At 37.7% G+C, this 18,037-nt stretch overlaps 1 protein-coding gene across 1 annotated transcript in view; it reads right to left on the bottom strand.

Moving 5' to 3' along the window:
* The window catches only part of LOC136874673 (uncharacterized), a 158,735-nt gene that overhangs the window by 65,512 nt on the left and 75,186 nt on the right, over positions 1–18,037 (bottom strand). Inside the window, exon 8 of the mRNA XM_067148314.2 lies at positions 11,856–11,944. Within this exon, the coding sequence (XP_067004415.2) occupies positions 11,856–11,944 (89 nt within the window). The remainder of the gene's footprint in view (positions 1–11,855; positions 11,945–18,037) is intronic.

Here is an 18,037-nt window from a genome sequence, read left to right as displayed (position 1 = left end):
GTTGAGAGGAAGTTGGATGAAAACCAGTGTAGTTTCAGACCACAGAGAGGCTGTCAGGATCAGACTTTCAGTATGCGCCAGGTAATTGAAAAATGCTACGAGAAGAATAGGCAGTTGTGTTTATGTTTTGTAGATCTAGAGAAAGCATATGACAGGGTACCGAGGGAAAAGATGTTTGCTATACTGGGGGACTATGGAATTAAAGGTAGATTATTAAAATCAATCAAAGGTATTTATGTTGACAATTGGGCTTCAGTGAGAATTGACGGTAGAATGAGTTCTTGGTTCAGGGTACTTACAGGGGTTAGACAAGGCTGTAATCTTTCGCCTTTGCTGTTCGTAGTTTACATGGATCATCTGCTGAAAGGTATAAAATGGCAGAGAGGGATTCACTTAGGTGGAAATGTAGTAAGCAGTCTGGCCTATGCTGATGACTTGGTCTTAATGGCAGATTGTGCCAAAAGCCTGCAGTCTAATATCTTGGAACTTGAAAATAGGTGCAAGGGGTATGGTATAAAAATTAGCCTCTAAGACTAAATTGATATCAGTAGGTAAGAAATTCAACAGAATTGAATGTCAGATCAGTGATACAAAGCTAGAACAAGTCAATAATTTCAAGTATTTAGGTTGTGTGTTCTCCCAGGATGGTAATATAGTAAGTGAGATTGAATCAAGGTGCAGTAAAGCTAATGCAATGAGCTCGCAGTTGCGATCAACAGTATTCTGTAAGAAGGAAGTCAGCTCCCGGACGAAACTATCTTTACATCGGTCTGTTTTCAGACCAACTTTGCTTTACGGGAGCGAAAGCTGGGTGGACTCAGGATATCTTATTCATAGGTTAGAAGTAACGAACATGAAAGTAGCAAGAATGATTGCTGGTACAAACAGGTGGGAACACTGGCAGGATGGTACTCGGAATGAGGAGATAAAGGCTAATTTAGGAATGAACTCGATGGATTAAGCTGTACACATAAACCGGCTTCGGTGGTGGGGTCATGTGAGGCGAATGGAGGAGGTTAGGTTACCTAGGAGAATAATGAACTCTGTTATGGAGGGTAAGAGAAGTAGAGGTAGGCCATGACGACGATGGTTAGACTCAGTTTCTAACGATTTAAATATAAGAGGTATAGAACTAAATGAGGCCACAATACTAGTTGCAAATCGAGGATTGTGGCGACGTTTAGTAAATTCACAGAGGCTTGCAGACTGAATGCTGAAAGGCATAACAGTCTATAATGATAATGTATGTATGTATGTATGTATGTATGTATGTATGTATGTATGTATGTGGACATTTTACGTCATGTATTTGCAGGTACAGTGAAAACCATAACTACCATTTCTAAAGATGAGAGGAAAGTAGTAAGAGGTGTGAAGAGCACAACAGAACAAATATGGAAAAACTTTTCGCTGGGGCTTATAAAATAAGTGCTCTGAAAGGTGTGAAAAACAACAAACCACAAATATGGAAACATGTGCACGGGGCCAATAAAAATATCAAAGCATTATTGCAAATCACACTCTATCTACACATAATGTTAGTAGAAGCCTTTTATTTTGAATCAATGGGTTATTAAACATTATTTTGTGGTCACAAACTTAGACAATGAATTGGAGGTTACACTCGACCATGTGTGACCGGCAGGAATGACTTTGGTCACCATTTTGACCAACTCGAGTGATCGAGTCGAAACTCGAAGGTGAGGAGTTCAAAATTTGCGACCTCTGTGCGCTTTAAGATGTGAACGCCAGTCCACTTTCTGAGAGATTTTAATTTTGTTTTTATTAGTAAGGAATTTCACGGCCTTTTTTGTATCTATAACTGGGCTATCACAAGACAAATATGCACCATGCTAGTCAATTTCACACGATTATGTTTATAATCCAGATATAGGCTACCATATCATCATGCGACAAATATTCGCTACACTTCACTGTAAACGTAATATAAGAAATTTATTTTAACTTCAACCTATTCAATACAGTACAAGATGTTAACATATTAGTTAAACATCGTTAAAATATTTGAGACATGTTTCGTCCCTTCTGTGGGGCATCATCTGTCATATCAATACCTCAAAATTCTACCAGACGTCTGGTTGGAAATTATAAAAATATGTTGCGTGAGTGAATACATTAAAAAAACATTTACAAGACCTTATCATTAACAAAATATCAAAATGATTAAAAAATTGTTACACTAGTGAACACGTTGGTGAATTTTTACTTAAAACAAGGTCGTCATGTACAGTATTGACAATAATGGTAGTTTAAAGTCTCATTTGATGCTAAGTTCAAAGACAGTTTAAAATTTATATACAAATATTGTGAATGATTGCAGAATACATATAATTACAAATGTTGTACACATATTTTACATCGTTAAAATGTGGGAAAGCATTCCAAATTTGTATTAATTTCCATTTTTTTTTTTAAATTTTGACCTCAATATTGCGTTCCTGATGTAGTTTAATCAATCTCAATCACAATCACAAACCTTTTAGCAATAAGGTATCAGCCCAACAACACTTAAAGATATTCACATACGTAGACAGCTCAACATTAATTACATCGCACAACGTTTCGACTGTCACCCATTCAACCAATAATCTGACATCCCATATTCAACAACAGAAACACACGGAAAAACTTGAAAACACTAGTCAATTAAGAAGACTTAATGACATTTCAACTGCCCTCATTCAAAACATTATTTTTAACTTGTTCAACATAGGTTCATTTTGAATCAAATATCAACTGTTTTTTACATGCACTAGGCACTCCGTCTTCATAGAGAGTGTCCAACGGAGGTGATTAGCCCATGGATACTTCTGCGAACTAATTTGTTTGAGTCTAAAAGATAATTAATCAACATAGACATCCAAGTTGAATTACGATGTAATGCAACATTTTTACATGAACTGGTCATAATATCACATATAAAATTTCACATCTTGAAGCTAACTCTGATTAAACTACATCAGGAACGCAATATTGAGGTCAAAAAAATTTTTTTTTAATGGAAATTAATACAAATTTGGAATGCTTTTCCACAACATTTTTACAATGTAAAATACGTGTACAACAATTGTAATTATATGTATTCTGCATTCATTCACAATATTTGTATATAAATATTAAACTGTCTTTGAACTTAGCATCAAATGAGATTTTAAACTACCATTATTGTCAATACTGTACATACAACGGCCTTGTTTTAAGTAAAAATTCACAGACGTATTCACTAGCGCAACATTTCTTTAATCATTTTGATATTTTGTTAATGATAAGATCTTATAAATGTTTTTTTAATGTATTCACTCATGCAACATATTTTTATAATTTCCAACCAGACGTCCGGTAGAATTTTGATATTGATATGACTGATGATGCCCCACAGAAGGGGCGAAACATGTCTCAACTATTTTAACGATGTTTAACTAATACGTTAACATCTTGTACTGTATTGAATAGATTGAAGTTAAAATAAATTTATTATATAACATTAAGATTCTTTCAATAAGAAAAAAATTATTTTCATAACTTGTAACACTTCACTGTACCACTGTCTGGCTCCATGGCTAAATGGTTAGCGCCCTGGCCTTTGGCCACAGGGGTCCCGGGTTTGATTCCCGGTAGGGTCGGAAATTTTAACCTTAATTGGTTAATTTCGCTGACAAGGGGGGCTGGGTGTATGTGTCGTTTTCATCATCATTTCATCCTCATCATGACGCGCAGGTCGCCTACGGGCGTCAAATCAAAAGACCTGCATCTGGCGAGCCGAACTTGTCCTTGGACACTCCCGGCACTAAAAGCCATACGCCATTTCATTTCACTGTACCACTCAACAAATTTCTTAACTTCTGAATGGAATCCGAAATACAAGCTATTGGTTCACTGTGTTTTTCAGCAATCTCGCTGCTAACTGGTAAGCAAAAGTGAACATTCCTGAGGCTAAAAGCTTGATCCCCGAAGGTTCAACTTATCCTTTGAAGTTCAGGAATTTAAAGCCCTTTTCCATAATCATGCAACTGTGATAACGGCTCTTACCCGAGCTGGAAGTCACGATCTTTTCACAAGGGATGACAAATAACATTTTCAGGGCTAGGAAAAATGTGTTCGTACTAGCGGTAATAGCAAAAATTTGTGACGTGATAAGCGAGGTACAGTATTTTTATACAGATTTAATCTGATGAGAATTGGGACTTTGAATTTACAACTTGCTAAGCAGAAAAAAAGGTTAATGAGGAATGCACTAATGAGGTTTCACTGTATTAACATTTTCCTAAAATATTATATTACATATTGTTGTGAACAGTTTTCACACACATCAGAACAATGAAAATACGTCTCAGGCTGATTGACAGGCAGCAACACCCTCACTGCAGCACAAGTTTTAGACTTTCTACCCTTAACCTTCAGTTACTCTTCCTTGTGGAGGGATTCAAAGCACTTCAGACAAAGGAAAGGTGTGCCAGGACAGGTTGTGCAGACGTTGACACCCTTCCTGCAGCAGAAGCAGCAACTGTTCTGCCCATGACCTTGCTTAGTTGTTGACAGCACATTCAACACCAGCCTTGAGTTTTCCTGCAATACTGAAAGGAAGAAATAAATAATCTGATACTGAGAGTACATCCTTCAAAAGTACAGTAATGTTGCACATGATAACACTTACCTGGTACTTTACTTTTCTTCGGTCTTGTTTGGTTCCCGAATGTAGGTGTTCTCTCTCTTTGGAGTGCGTGCAACAGGATTGTTAGTTAGACACAGTAGAGTGCTGACCACATTCCTTTGAAACTCGGTAAAAGACACATTTTGATGACCATTACTCCAAGTCATATTCTACAGAAGCAGTGCATGTCCAACGGCAGTACCAAAAAGCACATCGGCAACTTTGTGGTATCATCTGATGGTTTTTCTCATTACAAAGTAATACAAAGAAAGTGTGTCCTCACTACCTAATCCTCCTTTCATTTTATTGTATGTTATTATCATTTTCGGTTTAACCACATCTTCGTATTTTCTGTTCTTCTTGCCTGTAGCAATTACACCATTAGAACATTAGGTAGACATAATCAGCACGTCCTGCTGATCTCTCCATTTCATCACAGTTAATCCATTTCCATGCTCCATTGCAATGTCTTGACCCTTCATAAGCTTCGCATTTACAACATTTTTTGGTAAACCCTTTTGATTTTTCCTAACTGTGTCAATAAAATGTGTCTTGTAGTCCAGTAGCACCTCACCTAACTCAATTGATGAGTAATAAATGTCAGTGCACAGAAAGCGATCACTGTCCAGATATAGATCCATAGGTTCCATTACAACTTGAGTAGCCATGCTCAGTGGATTCTGATTGTTGGATGGACCTTTACTAGTGCATACTTTTTTTTTTGTAGGTGTAGCCCATGTCATTGCACAGCTTAAATTCTGTAACACCATACCTGTGTGACTTACCAGGCATAAATTGCCAGAATGATATGTGGCCCCTCCAGAGAATCACTCATTCATCAACTACGAGGTTTTTTAATAAAGTAGAAATGTACACAAATTATGCAAAAGTTAGTCATTTGACTATGGTTTTGTGCAGTAGTCTATGATTAATTTCAAACGCTTTTCATATGTCACTACATGATACCGGTCACAGTATTTACCACATAGATTACATACACAATCTTGTCCTGGGTCGTGAAAGAATTTCAATTTGCATAGTTTATGATGGTAGCTGTGTATCGCCATAGAATTCACAAACTGGCAGAGATCCTAATTTGTACCTGTCCATGATCTATTCAGCATTGCCTCAGTTGTATAGAATTCGGCCCAGATTTCCTTTCTTTTACTCTCCCTGTCTTCCATCAACTTCCTCCATCCATGTGTAGAGGGCAGGTCAAATTTCATTCACAGGTCTTCCATTAAAAACATTTCTCCCGTGAGCTTGTAAACTAGTCTCGACTTTGTATATTTAGATACCCCAAGGGCAGCCTTCAGGAAGTGGGCTATGACGTTTTCCAGGCAGGTGAGGTCCCTAGTACTTAAAAACATATCAGATGTAAGTCTTTTTCAGGCGTTTGCTCTATTAACCAGCGTTTCGTCTTAGGTCTGACACTAGACTCGTCAGAGTGGGATGTGTCAGACCCTACCCACTGACGTTGGGTGTATGCAGGTAAGCTTATCAGAAGCCTAAATATGAGGCACAGTCTGATAACTGCATACAGGATATAAATCTCCACAATGGAATTATTGCCCACCTAGCAATTCCGAATGGAAAATACTAAATTCCCATGGAGGGAATTAGATATTTTTCACCAACAGAGCATGTCAAAAACATATCAGATGTAAGGCTTTTCAGGCGTTTGCTCTATTAACCAGCGTTTCGTCTTAGGTCTGACACTAGACTTACTAGGCGGACAATAATTCCATTGTGTAGATTTATCTCCCATATGCAGTTATCAGACTGTGCCTCATATATAGGCTTCTGATAAGCTTACTTGCATACACCCAGCGTCAGTGGGTAGGGTCTGACATATCCCACTCTGACGAGTCTAGTGACAGACCTAAGACGAAACGCTGGTTAATAGAGCAAACGCCTGAAAAGCCTTACATCTGATATGTTTTTGACATGCTCTATTGGTGAAAAATATCTAATTCCCTCCATGGGAATTTAGTATTTTCCATCCCTAGTACTTAGACTCTCCCAGGTTAACTGTATCCCGTAAGTAAGGCTAGGGATTATTTTCATTTCGTAAAGCGTCATGGTGGATTACAGAGATATTCTTGTGATCATTCTGATATCATATATAGCTTTAGTAGCTGCTGCTGCTCTCTGTGCCGTGTGAATCCTGAACGAGTGCGCTGTTGTCTGCAATGTTAGGCCAAAATATTTGAAACCGTTAAGGTTTGTAGTAGTCCTTCCTTGAAGTATGCTTTTTCTTCTGAGGAGAGACGTCCTCCCTCCTGAAGACCATGTGTTCGGTCTTCCCTGCATTGATCTGAAGTCCATTTTCATCTGCCCATCTTCCTAGAGCATTTATTCCTTTTTGCAGCTCCTCTAAGTCATGTGAACCTACTACCATGTCGTGTGCCTATACATATATCTTGAGGTCCTTTGTTTGTTTCCTAATTGCCTGCACAGCGTCATGCGTTGCCACATTGAACAGTAAAGGGCTAAGAGGGTCTCCTTGTAGTACTCCGTTAGTCTGCGTAATTCCGTGTGATGGTAAAACATTATCCGTGATTCGAACAAAGTTGTTCCTTAACATGTTGTGAGTCAGGGACAACGAGCTCCTTGTTCCTCTTTACCATCTGATCTAATTTGGAAGAGATGATCATCCTGTTTAACCAATCAAATGCTTTGGTGAAGTCTATGAATACTGCATGGAATTTACCATGGGGAAATCGTATTGCGTCTTCTATGTCGTCAATAAGGTTTTTTATAGCCTGGATTGTACTTCTTCCTTTTGTAAAGCTGAATTGTTCCTCTGGAAATTTTTTAATTTAAGGAGGTTATTCTCTAAGGTAATCCCTCGACAGGAGTTAGGATCGCATGGGTCACCTTCCCCTTTGTAGAGTACCTTATTGTCGATTTCTTCCATGCTACCAGGATGTTTTCTTCTTGAAGGCAGAGATTCATCATGTGCATGAGAACTGGAAGCAGTACGTTAGTAGATGCTTTCAGGTGTTCATTGAAGATACCATCCGGTTCCAATGCCTTCTTGTTTTTCAGTCTTGAAATAGTGTCTTGGATTTCTTGTGTTGTAAATAGGCTTATGTTGTTGTGGTCCTGTCTTGTTGTGATCTCATAAGCTGCCGTGATTCTCCTCCGGTATAGGATGTTAGTGAAGTGTTCCTCCCAGATGTGCATTTCAATTTTCCCCATTGATTGTGCTTTCCGTGGATTTATTGGTATGTAGGGGGTTTCTTTAGCTTCTTCTATCATTCTGTTCACTTCAAATTCCGTGAATTCATCTCGCGTACGGCTAAGTAGGTTTTTACATGCTCTTTTGATGGTGCTGTAAGCGCTCATGTCCTCCTGGCTATTGCTTTGTTTGGCCTTGTGAAGGGGTTCTAGGATTCATTTCCTCTCTAGGTAGCATGTTCGGTTGAACCACCTTTGGTGACTGTAGTTGTTTCAGTTTTAATTAAGTCCTGGAGAGCGAGAACTGCAGATTCCAAGTCCTTCTCCTTTATCTTATTTTCAAATGCAGTAAAGCCATCCGTATTTTGTCTCAGGATTTTTTCATCACTTTGTCTGTATAAGGGATTTCTGTGGTTGTCTTCATGTTGTTTAACTTTGTGTCCCTTCATACTAAAAGTTGTTGCAACAGGGCAATGCTTTATCATGGGTATTTCTGATGCTGAGTAGCGCACTTTATGATCTGTTACTGTAAGGTCAGCGCCTTTATGGAAGACTAGGTCGATTGTGCTGCTGCCATTGTGGGCAAAGTACGTCTTGTCATGTATACTGTTTACGAGAGTGAAGCCTTCTTCTGTCATCAGCTGGAGCAGCTCTCTACTTCTATGATTATGTATGTCTACCCTGAAGTTTAGGTCTCTAGCTATGATGTTACTAACTGAAGTTGTTTTTGCTAGAGCAGTCATAATGATTCCTATGATGTCCTCTATCAGAGTTAATGGGTTCAATGTAGAGTCCTATGAAAGGAACTTTTTCTGAATTTAGTATTATGGTGTTGCCCGTTTGATACATAAAAGATGGTCTTGCCTATTATGGTTTATAGAAGCAAGAAATTCCTTTTACAGGTTTTCCTCTTCGTCCCTGTTTGGCGAAGACGTGTTTCGAGTAAAAACTGGGGATTTCTATATTGCTGGTCATGAAAGTCTTGGTCAATATGAGGATTTTGTGTCTACTGAGAATTTCACCGGATGTTAAGTTTAAGATGCTTTTTAGCACTTCTACATTCCAGAGAAGCGTCTCAATTTTCGATTCTAGCTCCTTGTCTTTGGGGATGAAAATGTATCTTTTAACTATGGAACCTTCGGGCCAATGTTCCGGAACCGCAATTTTGTGCAAGTCTCTGAGAGGAATGCCCACTTTGCATGCTTTGAGCGTTTCTTTCGATCTTAGTTCCTCTCATTCAAAAACTTGGTTCACTTCCAGTTTCCTCAAGTGCCTCTCTATTTTTTCTGTTGTTACGTTGCGGTTGAGTCGGCCTATGTAGAGCCATGCTCTATGAACAACTGCTTGTAGTTCGCTGTCAGGAGGATCTGTTTCCTCACGCTGAGGTTTCTTCGTGCTTAGGATTGTGGGGGTCTGCTCTAGTGGGGGTCTTCTTCCCCTCCTCATGATCTGACTCCAAGGTGCCTGTGTAATATTATTGTCGAGGATGGTTGACCGATTTGCTTCTACATGAGGCTCCTCTTCTTATTTATGCCCCGTGTTGTCTTGTGCTTTTATTGCTGCCTTGTCACGCACCAGCTTGCTGTGTTCTTTTGTTGTGGTTTTGTTGTGTTGGTTGGCTTTGATATGTCCCTTTGCTTCTGAAATGTCTCCAAATTCTGTCTCTTTGCTCTCTTTTGTTTTTGGCGTCTTCACCATATCCTCATTAGCTGGTGAGAGATTGTCATTCTTTCTATGGGTGGGGTAGGTGCCTTGTGTTTCGTTATACTAGGTCTAGAGAATTGCTCCAGTTCTTTGTTAATTGTGACGTGTATTTCCTCTCGCACCTTGGTCAAGATTTCATTGCTTCCAATATTAACTGGATCTGTTGTTGCATTTTTGTCTTTTTCCTTTGATCTCAAGTTTTTGTGAGTTTCAATTTGCACTGTATGCATAGCCAGGTCAATCTACAATTTTTCCTCTTTGTGATATCATACTCCCCTTTGGTCAGTTTGGTGCAGCTAAAGTGTTGGCATTTTTGATAATCTTCGCATTGTATTGCTTTGTCATTGTTAGTAACCCTCTTTGCACAGATATCACACTGATCGGTAATTGTATCTTCCTTGGCTCTCGTCATATTTGTGTAGTTTTTTTTTTTTTTTACGTCATTTCCTGTCCGTTGACTAACAATATGTTGAGTTTTATTGCTCCGTGCAAAATGGCTACTCAGTGATACAAAGAAATCACTAGGAGGCCGTGATAAATTTGCCTACTTATTAACGAGTATTATTATCGGTAAATTGCTTAGATTTTATAGATAATGATACCAATTTAAATATCACTAAACTGACACTATGTAAACTTTCCAGGCTATATTCGCCGTATACTTTGACTTTTCGTTTGGACTGTTCACTTTCACATGCACTACGGGGTTTTTACCTGGAGTTCTGACACTCATAGTTCTTATGCATGATATTTAACAGTGGCTCAATCCTGTGCAACTTTCCAGCAAGAGCACTGTTGGGAACAAAGTGCTAGAATTGTAGTAGTAACTGAAAACAATTTATTGGCATTGCCTTACCTACTGAACGTTTTGCATATACAGAAAATTGGCTCCAGTAATTTGATAACAAAGGCATTCTTATGAGACCCATCCACAATCTCAAACCCACAAAACTTTAATTTCCTCCTTTGTAGTATCAAATCGCTCCTTCAAACGACTAGAATGCTTAATATACAGAAAGCGTATGAGTTGCACTGAGATTAGTTTGTAGTACTATCAAATCAAGAACATCTGTTACGAACAAGCGCCTGGCATGTAAATGGAATATATTTCTGTGTCCTACAAAAGGACCACAGTCATTATTGTTCACATGATTGTCTACACCATTTGCACTAGCACCATCCCTACCTATAACACATCACTTTCAGTATCGCCACTGTCATCCGCATCACTCGATCCATCCATCATGCTCTCACTAGAGACATCATCACTAGAGTTATATTCACTGTCATCAACACAAATCTTCCACACCATCAGAATCCATTAGTAATTCACGAATATCCATATCACTAATTTTCTTCTTAGCAAGCCGCTTACCATTTTCACCAAGAATATTACCTATACCTTCCAGTTCTTTATAGTTTTGCACAACTATACAGATTGAATGATAATTCACACGTAAAAGAGAAATGAACATTTAGCACGCTTACTCTTGTGAAAAAGACTACAGGACAGTCAGTGATTTTGGAAGAATACTGTGGTGCCATATGGCGGTACATAGTAGAAATACACTGCTGGAATGGACCATGTACTTTGCTCTTCAAGTAGTACCAATGTTATGTGCACAGATGTCACAGCTGTTCTTCAACAGTACATCACACAAAACTCTGCTGTGCCACCATATGGTGTCACGCCAACTCTGACTTCAAGAACTGTGTGATGCGATATGGTGTCTATCTCAAATTTGAAAAACAGCATGACAGCATATGGTGATACGTGGCACCCAATGTGTTAAACGTAAGTCTCGATGTAGGCCTACCTCATTTATGGATGGTTTTATAGGAAAATTGTCCATGACAAAATGTATTTAAAATATCATTCACAAACTTTCTTGTTCACCTATGAAGTGAAAAATAAGGGACTTATTGATCATCGTGTGAAAGCTTAAGTCCAAGAGCCAGAACGAACTCCATGAGGAGTTGGTATGGAAATAATCTTGGCAATGTTTAAAGGCTTTGTAATCTGTCTGTAGTCTACTTTTTGAATATTGACTGGATACTTGGTTTTTACACCAGAAGGAAGAGTCATATGAAAAGCAGCAATAATACAAAAGATGAAACTGTAAAGGGCCACTGAGAAGCAGGAAGTAAATAGCCAACGTCATGACAATCTGCTGACAGCTGCATGTCTGCTTGCCTCAGAATCTCAAGAGCAACTTGAGGGGTTGACAAAAATAAAATCATGCACATGCTAAACGAACAGCTAGTCAAATATAAAACAAAGAATGAAATTACGTACCTTTGGCTCTTTGCTAATCCTTTTGTTTTTACTGTAGCCTGTATACGCATCATTGCTAGTGCAATCACATCACCTGAGAATGGACATACCTGCAAAAGTAATTAAGATGTATTATATCCAAGGCTACAAACTATTAAAAAGTCATTTAGTTTTAGATGAAAGAAACTTACCAACAACACACAGTTAACTGAATGCAATCTACAGATAGATTCATTACCAGATTCCACATAAATGAGGTATCTGCACAACTCAAATTAAAAGCTAAAAAAATATGTAAGCTTGTTGAGTTCCATTGCAGATGCTAATCATTTCATTTGTAAATGCAGTTCAATAATGAACAAAGCTATACTCTATAATTTAATAGAAAAATAATGCCATCTTTTACAGACTTTTTTCTTAAGGGCAAAGGATCTTGTAAGGTTTCTCATAAAGAAATGCTCTGGTACACAAGTTATAACTTTGCAGTAAGTTAAGCTCAGGATGTTTTGAGATCCTTAGCAGTGCATCTAGCCCATTTCCAGAAATAGTATGTAAGGATTATAGTAGACTGTATGATTATCAAATTGGATTCATGAATTCAATCAAGGATGGTCAAACATAACTGAATACATCAATCTGATCATCATCCAGAGACTGTGATAAAAGGAAATATGTGCAAATTGACATCTGCTCTTTTTTCTTCTTTAACTATCTGCTTCACATTGCACCGATACAGATAGGTCTTAATAGCAATGATGGGATAGGAGTGGGCTAGAAGTTGAAAGGAAGTGACCGTGGCCTTAATTAAGGTACAGCACCAGCATTTGCCTGGAGTGAAAATGGGAAACACGGAAAAATCATCTTCAGGGCTGCCGACAGTGGGATACGATCCCACTATCTCCCAACTGCAAGCTCACCAGCCAACTGCACCTTAAGCAAAATTCAGAAAAATGAAAAAAACGTATATTTATTATACGTAGGTTGAGTCATAAGTCATGAAAACTGTTTTTTTCTCGCGAACAGGAGACAAAACAGAAAATCTTGGAAACATCCGGTATGCACTTGCGTACGATGCCCCTAGATGGTGTATGCAAAAAACAGTGTGGGTCTAAGCATGCCCCCAAGTTCAGTGTGTGATTGAGAGCATCACAAAATGGAAGTCAACAAGCAGGAACAACAATCGTATATTAAAATAGCAGTACTCCGCGGCAGAAATGCACGCCAATGCCATGCAGAGCTGCAGGTAGCATTAGGTGGACAACGGTTTGCTAACAAAGAGGACATCGTAACAGCATTTCGGAGAGAGGTGTCACACGTTAGCGATACACATGCAGCGAATAGTATTCAGCGGCTATCCCACCGCTGGCAACGCACAGCGGAAACCTGTCCTTTATAGTAGTCTTGTGTATTTGCTGTCTATACCATAATAAAACAATGTTTACCAATGGCCGGTGTTCTGTCACTTTCCTACGAGAATCTCCTGAAGTCAGAATTTGTCTTCAGGCACTGTGCATAAGTACATGCCCTATATTTCCAAATGCATATCTTAGATTTTCCGTGCTGTCTGCTGTTTGCGAGAAAAAAAAAAAAAAAAATAGTTGCCATGACTTATGACTCGACCCACGTATTAATTTTTTTTTTTTACTGAGATGTACTTATACAGTAGTCCCAACGATATTAATGCCAAATATCACAGTAAATTTTATATCAAATAAAACTGTGTAAGTTGGCTGGTTTTGCTGTGACACTATTTCACTTCATTTCTACTTACAACAATATTGTTTACACAGCTTACAAAAGCATATTATTAACATTCATATAATAAATAATTGCACAACACTATGTATGATCGTTACATCATTTCACTCTGACTGCACAAATTAAGGCCCTACCACATCACCACAGTTCTTGTGTTCACACATGCGTGACGTGCCCGTATTCTCGTTACCATCACTCTCACCATTAGCACCATTATGTTGTAAGTTCTTCAGTACATCTGCATAATACTGCAGATTCCCATCCAATTCCAAAGAGGTTCTTCAGCAGATTTTAAACTTCTCAAGAGTTTTTTTCCTGTTGACTTTAGTTCCTACTGGCACAACCATACCTGCCAACTTTTGAAAAGGGCTATCAGTAAAACTCACGCGCTACAAAAAATCGAATAATTTTCAACATACCCCGGCTTGACAAAAATAATAATACTTCTGGGCTACAAAACATAATAATTCATGCTTTAAACAGGATACTTCAATTAAATAATATCTACTTACATAACAGGCCAATGATTTGTAGGTGAACATAACAAGAAGAAATCCATGTTAAACAGCAGCAGGCATGGTGAATATTAGTTTGGAGCATACATGACAGGACTTCCTTGATAAATTAAGCAGATATGCGATAATTGAAATCAACAATCAAGCGGTGACTATTGATTAACCGACTCGAACAAAGTACAACACTTCCCTTCACCGAATACGTGCGCAATTTTCATTCTTTTACTGGAAAACAACTTCATACATTGAACGAAAAGAGCACTAGCACGCCATTGCACATATGCAATGCTAGGTGTTCATGGGTTAACTTACTGCAAAGTGATAACTTGTGTACCAGAAAAAGGAGCATTTCTTTATGAGAAACCTTACAAGATCCTTTGCCCTTAAGAAAAAAGTCTGTAAAAGATGGCATTATTTTTCTATTAAATTATAGAGTATAGCTTTGTTTGTTATTGAACTGTATTTACAAATTAAACTCCTATTAGAAACTCATTAGACTTTTGAGAATGATTAAATAAATTCAACCTACAACCCAACCGCACAATGTGTTCCTTACATATATATTACATATATGTATCCCAATATACCTGTCAATGAAACTATCAATATTATCGAAGTTAATCTTTCTAGACATAGCAACTTAAGTAAATTTGAAATATTAAGTTTTGTACTAAACAACACAACTACTTTACTTTCAACGATAAAATTTACCATCAGAAAGGTTTGGCAATGGGTGATCCCATTTAAGGAATTTTAGCAGATATATACATGGACAATTTGGAACACAACAAGATAGTGACAAAAATTAAAGAGCTCTGCTTATGGCTCAGGTACATGGACGACACTTTTGTAATAATAGACAAACAACACAACAATAGTGAAAAAATTCTTGAATTTCTAAATAATATATATTATAAAATAAAGTTTACAAACAAGGGCGAGAATAACAATATAAATTTTCTTGATATTAACATAACACGCATCATTAACAAGTTCAAGAAAACCAACTTATGTCCCAATAAAAATAAAAAACAATTCTCTACACCCAAATTCCCATAAACACGCAGCCTTTCATAGTTTAGTATACAGAGCATTTAAAATCTGCCTCTCGGCAAGCAACCTAAAAAAGAACTTAATTCTTCTTCTTCTTATTTTATGACCACATAGAATCACTTTAGTCAGTCCGTCGTTCAGGTCTCTTTGAAGGGATTGTTCGGGCTTTGCGGTCCTCTCAGTACTTCTTCAGACGCTCCGATCTTCGTGCCCTTTCCTCAGTTGAAAATGTGCGTGTTGTTGGTTTGTTTTGTGTAAGGGTAAAGCGGAGGTTTGTATTCTTGAGTTTTGTATTCAATTTTATCTTATTTTTGGTGTCTTCTGTTGTAAGGCCTATTTCCTTCAGATCCTCTCTTACTTCTCTGATCCATTTACATCCTGTTGTGGTATTTTTTGAGACGAGATTGTGTTGTACTAGTTGTTTCAGAAGTCTCGAGTCCTGCATCCTCATGATATGTCCAAAGAATCCCAGTCTCCTCTTACGCATAGTATCTGTAATGGGTTCTAGCTCTTTGTACACGACTTTGTTAGGTATTAACCGCCACTGTCCATCTTTCTGATATTTTTTGTTGATACAGGTTCTTCCAATCCTCCTTTCAATTTTCTGAAGTCTGTCAGTCTTTGATTGTTTATTCAGGTAAAAGAGTGTTTCTGCTGCATATGTAGCTTCCGGTTTTATAACTGTGTTGTAGTGTTTTATTTTTGTATTTATTGATAGACATTTCTTTTTGTAGATATCCCATGTTAATTTTTGTGCTTTAGCTAATCTATTTGTTCTTACTTGGATTGAGATTTTTTCATTTAAGTTATGTGTTATTACTTCTCCAAGATATTTAAACTGAGTTACTATTTTGATTTTATTACCATTTATGGTGACTTCTTTTAGCTGTGTTGGTTTTTGGGGCATAATTTCTGTTTTTTCAAATGATATTTTGAGGCCAATTTTATTTGCAATGTTTTGAAGTTCTGATATCTGGGTTTTTGCTTCTTTTATGTCCACTGCTAGTAATGCTAAATCGTCAGCAAAACCCAGGCAATTTGTTTTGATTTTTCGGCCAATCTTTATTTTGGGGAGACATTTTCTAAACCATTCCCTCATTACCATTTCTAGAGCACAGTTAAATAATAGTGGTGAGAGCCCATCTCCCTGCCGTAGTCCAGTTTTAATTTCAAATGTCTCTGATGTTTCACCCCTAAACTTCACTTTTGACTTGGTATTGGTGAGAGTCAATTTTATCATGTTTATTAATTTGGGGTGTAGTCCAAGGTGTCTTAAAATTTTAAACAGAGATTCTCTATGGATGCAATCATAAGCTTTCTTGAAATCTACAAATGTTATCACCATATCTGTTTCTTCTCCTGTTATAGTCCATTATCAACTTAAGACTCATGATCTGATCAGGACAGCTCCTCCAGGGTCTGAAACCTCCTTGATATTCTCCTAGTTCTTTCTCAAGTTGTAAACTTATCCTATTAAGGATGATTATTGAAAATATTTTGTATGTTATGTCTAGGAGAGAGATTCCCCTGTAGTTATTAGGGTCGGTTTTGTCCCCTTTTTTGTGCAGAGGATGAATGAGGGCTGTTGTGCAGTGTTCTGGTAGTTCTTCTTTAATCCAGATAGAGACAAGTTGTTGATGGAGGGCAACTTTTGCTGAGGTTCCTGCATATTTCCAGATTTCCGCAAAGGTCTGATCTTCTCCTGGCGCTTTGTAGTTTTTTAATTTATTCAGAGCTTGGTAGACTTCCTTTATTGTGGGGGGATTGATGTTTTCTGGTGATGTTTTTATTGGGGTGTTGGTGTCCAAATGAAGGAGTTCTGTGGGTTCCTCACAATTTAAAAGCTTGTTGAAATGTTTAGCCAGAATTTCTGCATTGTCTTTATTGTTATGGGCTAGCTTACCATCTTCATCCTTCATCAGTAGGGTCGGGGGTTCATATTTTTGGAGCTGCTTTCTGAAGGTTTTGTAGTAGTCCCTTGATTTAGTTTTACTGAACTGTTCTTCAATTAACTGCAGGGTGTCCTTATGATGTTGTCTTTTTATTCTTCTTAAGACTTGGGTAGTTTCTTTTCTCTGTTTTACTAGCTTTTGATAGGATATTTCTGTCTTTTGGGACTGATGTAATAGCCATGCCTGATGTCTTTTCTCCACTGTTTCATCACATTCACTGTTCCACCATTGGTGTTTTTTACGTGGTTTAATTGGAGCTAGGTCTTCTGCAATTTGTTTAACCCATTGAACTGCAATTTTTCTTGAAAATAAATATACAGTGATTGCAATTTAATCTGACTTAAAATAGATCACTTTTGCTACAGCAAGTTAACACACTGAAACACAGTTCACATTCTAACAATAGTTCAACACAGTGTGGTAGATCTTAAAACACTCATATACATGCAGTGCCACCTTACACTTATCACATCCATAGCGGGATTCACCCCTGTTCTTTCCCTTGGGATTTTTTTCCTCTGGAGTCATAGCAGACCTCGCAAGAAAAGCCACAGTGAGAAGATGAAGAGATTTTGGGAGAAGGAAAAGTCAACGACATCAGCTAAATAAGTTTAATTGCGCTCAATAGTTGGGCATAAGGAAATAATAATAATAATAATAATAATAATAATAATAATAATAATAATAATAATAATAATAATTACAAGACTGACAAACCGGATCAATACCTTCTTTCAGCAGAAGAAAAACTATGGGGCTTGGAGAACTGAACTCTGTGGTAGCAAGAAGATTACACCACATATTATTTGGTACATTGTCTGTTTGTGTACACGTTCAGTTTTCTAGGTTATGCACACGCCCACCTGCGTTACCGTCTTCATTTTATTCAATAATGTCATCTAATTCTTCGGAATTACTAATGCTA

The sequence above is a fragment of the Anabrus simplex genome, chromosome 1, assembly GCF_040414725.1.
Source record: "Anabrus simplex isolate iqAnaSimp1 chromosome 1, ASM4041472v1, whole genome shotgun sequence".
In the NCBI taxonomy this organism is placed as follows: Eukaryota; Metazoa; Arthropoda; class Insecta; order Orthoptera; family Tettigoniidae; genus Anabrus; species Anabrus simplex.
Note: the sequence above shows the minus strand (reverse complement) of the source record. Positions and strands in the feature narration are given on the sequence as shown.